Source organism: Amblyomma americanum, chromosome 1 (assembly GCF_052857255.1).
Source record: "Amblyomma americanum isolate KBUSLIRL-KWMA chromosome 1, ASM5285725v1, whole genome shotgun sequence".
NCBI classification, from domain to species: domain Eukaryota; kingdom Metazoa; phylum Arthropoda; class Arachnida; order Ixodida; family Ixodidae; genus Amblyomma; species Amblyomma americanum.
Genome location: NC_135497.1, coordinates 324,062,894 through 324,068,617, shown reverse-complemented (window position 1 = coordinate 324,068,617; position 5,724 = coordinate 324,062,894). Strand labels below are relative to the sequence as shown.

General features: G+C 52.7%; 1 protein-coding gene across 1 annotated transcript; it reads right to left on the bottom strand.

Moving 5' to 3' along the window:
* Window positions 1-228: 228 nt before the first annotated feature.
* On the bottom strand, window positions 229-3,837 carry LOC144115423 (uncharacterized). The gene is made up of 2 exons (XM_077649820.1): window positions 3,602-3,837; window positions 229-731 (listed from the first exon to the last, which is right to left on the bottom strand). The coding sequence occupies exons 1-2, from the start codon at window positions 3,781-3,783 to the stop codon at window positions 359-361; spliced, it is 555 nt and encodes a 184-aa protein (XP_077505946.1). The 5' UTR covers window positions 3,784-3,837; the 3' UTR covers window positions 229-358.
* Between the last annotated feature and the right edge of the window lie 1,887 nt (window positions 3,838-5,724).

Sequence of the window (5,724 nt, the reverse complement as noted above, 5' to 3'; positions counted from 1 at the left end):
GCGTGTACATTGCTTTATCTTTAGCCAAGGCGCAAGCTCGTCAAATGTAAGCTAGTACTACGTCCCGCTTTTCCGCGGTTGTTCCCAGGGCTCGCGCGTTTACCGATTGGATGATGCACACTCGGTTGCACTCAACTATCAATCCTCAGTCACCAAGTAGCACAGTTCAGTCCATTCTGGTTTATAGCGTGTTGAAAGCAAATGCTATAGCGATGAGACATGCGCATGAAACTCAACAGCCAATGTATTTTCATTCCTAGTAAAAAAACAACAACAAAAAACAAGTTTCTGCCGGCTGATGAGGGGGTTGTTCGCTGAAGTCGCCTTCTGTCTCGTCCACCGTAATGTCGTGCACCATCTACGGGTCTCCTAGCGCGAACTCTCCGATGTTCTCGCCAGATTCCAAGTCGTGCAGTGTCTGCAGCATCTTCATCCTGGCCATGTGTCGTTCGCGGGGCAGAAGTCTCTTGAGGCGCGCCGCCAGGCTTAGGCAGAGGAGCTCCTCGGGGTCCGAGAAGAGCGCCTGCGCCGCCGCGCCCCCCGCCGCCAGGCGATGCGGCATCACGCGAGTCGGCCGCATGGCCAGAGCCCAGGGTTGAGCTGGTGCTGCTGCCGCAGCCACCACAGCCGCTGACTCGCGTACTTCGGCGTCTTCGTCGGGCTGCTCTCGTTTGACTTCGACCTCGGCCGAAGAAGCCGCCGGGGCCGCCCCGTTCAGCGTCGAGCGCCTCCTGCGAGGAAGAGTCGTTGCAGCGAGGGTGTAGCACGCACTCAAACTCGGGCTGGCAGAGTGCGGTGTTAAAGTGGCTTTTACCCCGTAATCGCTAACGTCCGAGTTCGCCCGCTGGCCAGTCTAACTGGCTTCCGCCAGCCGCCCGCAGCGCATGCGCATTGTTTGCAGCGCTGTACATTGTGCTGAGACGCCCCATGAAAAGCAATCCAGGTTCATAATAAACTGCACATAATAAACTGCACAAAAGGAAACCTGCCCCCAGTATATGCCCAGGGACTTCGCTCTTCAACGCAACGAAAAAAAGTCGCCGTTCAGCACCTAGCCTAAACCCCCTCTCCTTCCGCGACACAGCTGTCGTTCTTTTCACCCCCCCCTCCCTTCCATACTTAAATGACGCTAGCTACTGCCCTCAGTCACCCCTGATAAAGGAGCCGAGTGGGCTTCGAAACGTTGGGTTAAAGTTAAAATTTTGGTTGGAGATGTGCAGTTTGTTATGTCTTCAAACCCAACCAGACAGGCAAATCTGTCAAAATGTTTAGTTTTAAATCCAGGTTCAGAACACTTAGGAAAAAAGTTAACTACCTACATCTCATATCTCCTCCTGTAAGCTCGCGTGCCGAGCGAATGTTTTTTTTTTTTTGTAGTGGGAGCTACGCTAGGCTACAAGTCGAGCATATCGCGGTACAGGTAAGGCGCCAGTTGTGCGCATGCGCCTTTATGGTACATGCGGGAGTCCAGTTGCGCGCATGCGCCGTTACCATGGCAACCGGGGAGGAGGAGTGGGTGCGCTGCGCCTTTCCTCAAAATGCAACTTTCAATTTTCATTTTTCTCTTTCTTCTTTCCCTCCCTCATTTACCTTTCCCTTTACGGCGCGGTACGTGTGTCCATCGAGATATGTGAGATGGTTACTGTGCTTTCCGCGCTCGCGGCGCCATCTGGCATGACGTCACACAGCGCGGCTCACCGCCGCCGCTGTTTGGTATGACGTCACATCGCGTTCATCACCCGAACCGCGCGTCGTCGCATGCGCAGCATTGCGTATAAAAAGCGTAGATTTAATCGGCGGCTGTATCGCAGCGCTTGATAAGGATGCACAGGAGAGTTCAGCCGCTGATAAACGGCGGTATACACAAGAGAACATTAACTCTTCCGATCCTGAGGTTGTCGCCTGGCAGTTGGCTGCTCAACAAAGAGAGAATGAGCGTCAGAAGGCGAAGAGAGCAGCGGAGACGCCCGAACAGAGAGAGAGAGAGAGAGAGAGAGCAACGGCTTGCCAAACGGAGACTCAGACTGTCGAGCGTAATAGACGCCGCATAGCCGCCGAGATGGAGCCCAATGTCTCTCATTGCTAAACATACAGTGAACACAACAAGCTCAACCAGGGAAGAGTACCTCTCGCTACGTATATCCTGGCACAGCCGAGCTAAGCCACTACCAATTTTTATTTATGGTTTTCATTTTTCGATTTAACGTGCCGCCGATGGTGGCGACTCTTCCACTTCGTCGTCACCATCGGCGCAGACCTGTCCACTGCAAGGCAAAGACCTCTTCCATTCATCTGCAATCAACCGTGCAGCCACGCTATGTCCCCGCACTGTTCCTGACCTCATCTGGCCACCGGACTACTACTCGCCGCCCATTGTTTACTTCCTCATGTAACAACTCTGTTTGTCCTCCACGTTACATGTCCTGCCCACGTCCATATCCCTTGTAAGAATCACGGAGGACTGCATTTATTAACATAGCCATGTTGCACGAGCGGAGGCTTACGGTTCGCGGCCTGATTTTAGCGGAATCTCTAAGGAAACCCCCTCACAGTGTCATTTCCATTAAAAAAAAAGGCTCCAACTCGAATCCTGGCACATCCAAACTGCCCCGAACAACATCAACCGCACAACAGGAAACCTCCCCCCAGTATATGCACAGGGACTTGGCTCTGCAGCCTAAAGAAGAAAAGTCTTGACCGCCTGCCCCCGGTGCGATAACGTGACTCACAGTCAACCTCCTCCTGCCCCCACGCCTTTCGCATCACAGCTTTAGTTTTGATCTCCTCCCCTCCATACATACTAAGAGACGCCAGCTAGTGCCCCCAGTCACCCCCGATGAAGGAGCCGAGCCGGCCTCGAAATGTTGGGTTTCAAATTAGAGTTTTTGGCTGGAGAAGTGCAGAGTTTATAATAGGTCATTTCCATTCAGCGTCTGCCCACTTCTTTGCTTTTATTAAAAACAAAGGATGAAAAAGATTCCACTACAAAATATGCCGCCATATTCTGTGATCGCGACAGACGCAAGACAGTGCTGAATGGAGTTAAAGCGGGCATACGACGACGTGTACTATCGGGTGCACGAGTGTCCAGCGCACGCCAGCGCCGGCTCATGTGGGCATTGGCACTGCGTCACTTGGACACACTGGTGTCGACACCGCGCATGACGCGTCCATTCGTGGTGGAAAGAGTGGTTGCCCTTGATCCCGAAGCAAGAAACGTTACTTATCTGATGGCGTACGCTCTTTGTGACGCATTATCAGAATAGCCACACACGCTGCGAGGCGGGCTGGCTTGACGGCTACTCTTCGTCAACATGGCTCATCGGAGCAGGCAAAAAAGGAAAGCAGCGCGCACGCTTCCAGACGCACACCACCGGGTCCGCAAAATGGACTTGCCGTACGTAGTAGGTTGCGTGCCACCCAGCAACGCGGCGATCTAGTGCGAGTCTGAGCGAGTCGCGCGTCGTGTAGCTTTGTGCGGACAGTAAAGCCTGGTAAAACCGAGTGCTCGCTTAAATGGCCGCTGAGCCACGTCGCAGTCGCGCGATGTTGTGCTTGTGACGCGAAGGCGGGCAGGTGTCTTCCTGTACACAACACTCACGTTCGCGGCCTCAGGAAGTCATCGAGGAAGCCGAGCTCCCGGTCCAGCACGCTCCACTGCCCCGTGGCGTCGGCGCGTCGGCGCTTCTTGCGCTTGAGGTACGTGTCCCGGAGGGTGCGCCACCGGGTCTGGCACTCCTCCACTGCGCCAGGGAACACACGGTTTGCGGTCAAAACAACCATGCCTTTGTCGCGGTTAGGGGCACCCCACAATTAGTATACAGCTTTCGTGAAAACAAAAACCGCTCTTCCAGCGCGACGCCACTCTCGGTATTAATGGCAGCGCACCGCCGAGACGGGTAAGCTGATACAACTTGCCTGCAGTGAAGCTCCGCGCACATTTAGGACCGGCGCACAGAACTCCTCCACGACAAAAACGTAGTCCGTTGTTAAAATTTATCTTGTCTCCTAAACAAGAAGCTAATCACGAGAAAAAAAAATATAGGTCTAGAATTTTCATGCCTGCCTTGTTTAATAAATTCAGACATTAAAAAGCTTATTTCGTTTACTTTTGTGACTGGCTAGCGGAGTAATAAAGTACGCCGCGGATCGCGGCCCCAGAAAATGAAAATGAAAATTTATTTTGGGGGGAAGGAAATGACGCAGTATCTGTCACACATGCGGACACCTGAACCGCACCGTAAGGGAAGGGATAAAGGAGGGAGTGAAAGAAGGAGGGATAATAATAATTATTATTATTATTACCGTAGTGGAGGGCTGTGTCAAGAGCTTTTAAATTGGTTTTGGGGGAAAGGAAATGGCACAGTATCTCTCACATCTCAACTGACACCTGATCCGTGTCGTAAGGGAAGGGGTAAATGGAGGGGGGGGGGTGGACTGAAAGAAGAAAGGAAGAGCTGCCGTAGTGCACGGCTCCGGAACAATTTCGACCACCTGGGGTTGTTTAACGTGCACAGACATCGCAGTCCACACGGGCGCCTTTGCGTTTCGCCTCCATCAAAACGCGGCCGCCGCGGTCGGGTTCGAACCTTCCTGTTCTTTTTTTAAATTGTAGCCTACTATAGCGTAGTGAAGCTTTCGCTTCAAAAATGTTGCTCTCCGCGGCATCTGCCATCGAAACCTGCAGCACCTAGCTTGACTAAAAGGACAGGGCGAAGAGAGTGAAGGGGATAGAAAGAGGGGAGCGATAGCAAGAACGGATAGGAGTAGGACGGAAATACGCACTATGTACAAAATACAACCAAACTGCCTTTTACTTCTGATGCACACATACGCCACTCGGAAGTCATTGTCGCCGTAAAGACAAAAGAGCTAAGGTGGCTACACTCCGTGCCACGATCGCGTTTCGCGACATTTGCCGTGCGGCCGCCGTGGCGGGCATCCGCCGACATGGCTCACTAGTGGTTACAGCGTTCGGCTGCCCAGCACAGGGACGTGGGTTCGAACCCAGGTCGCGGCGGCCAAATTTCTGTGGAGCTGAAATGCAACAGACGCGCCCACGTGGTGTACGATGTACTTCAACGGACCTCATTCAGGAGGTCTAAATTTGTCCGGATTGATTGGTTATTAGGAAATTAAAGGCATGTTAAACTAAATTAGTTTTTGGGCAAAGGAAATGGCGCAGTATCTTTATCACATATCGGCGGACACCTGAACCGCGACGTAAGGGAAGGGATAAAGGGGGGGACTATGAGAAGAAAGGAAGAGATGCCGTAGTGGAGGGCTCCGGAGAAAGCTCGACCACCTGGGGATCTTTAACGTGCACTATCATCGCAGAGCACACGGACGCATCGAAGCGCGGTTGGGCGGAGGTTAACTGTCTTATTTCTCGCTGGACACCTCCACCGCGCCGTGAGGGAAGGGGAGGTTGGAGTGAAAAAAAAATAGGTGCCGTAGTGGAAGGCTATAATAATAATTGGTTTTTGGGGAAAGGAAATGGCGCAGTATCTGTCTCATATATCTTTGGACACCTGAACCGCGTGTAAGGGAAGGGATAAAGGAGGGAGTGAAAGAAGAAAGGAAGAATAGGTGCCGTAGTGGAGGGCTCCGGGAAAATTTCGACCACCTGGGGATCTTTAACGTGCACTGACATCGCACAGCACACGGGCGCCTTAGCGTTTTTCCTCCATAAAAACGCAGCCGCCGCGGTCGGGTTCGAACCCG

Coding starts and splice junctions, on each gene's coding strand:
- LOC144115423 (XM_077649820.1), bottom strand. CDS start 3,783: ATGGTTGTTTTGACCGCAAACCGTGTGTTCCCTGGCGCAGTGGAGGAG. Junction 732..3,601: donor GACTTCCTGAGGCCGCGAAC/GTGAGTGTTGTG, acceptor TCTTCCTCGCAG/GAGGCGCTCGACGCTGAACG.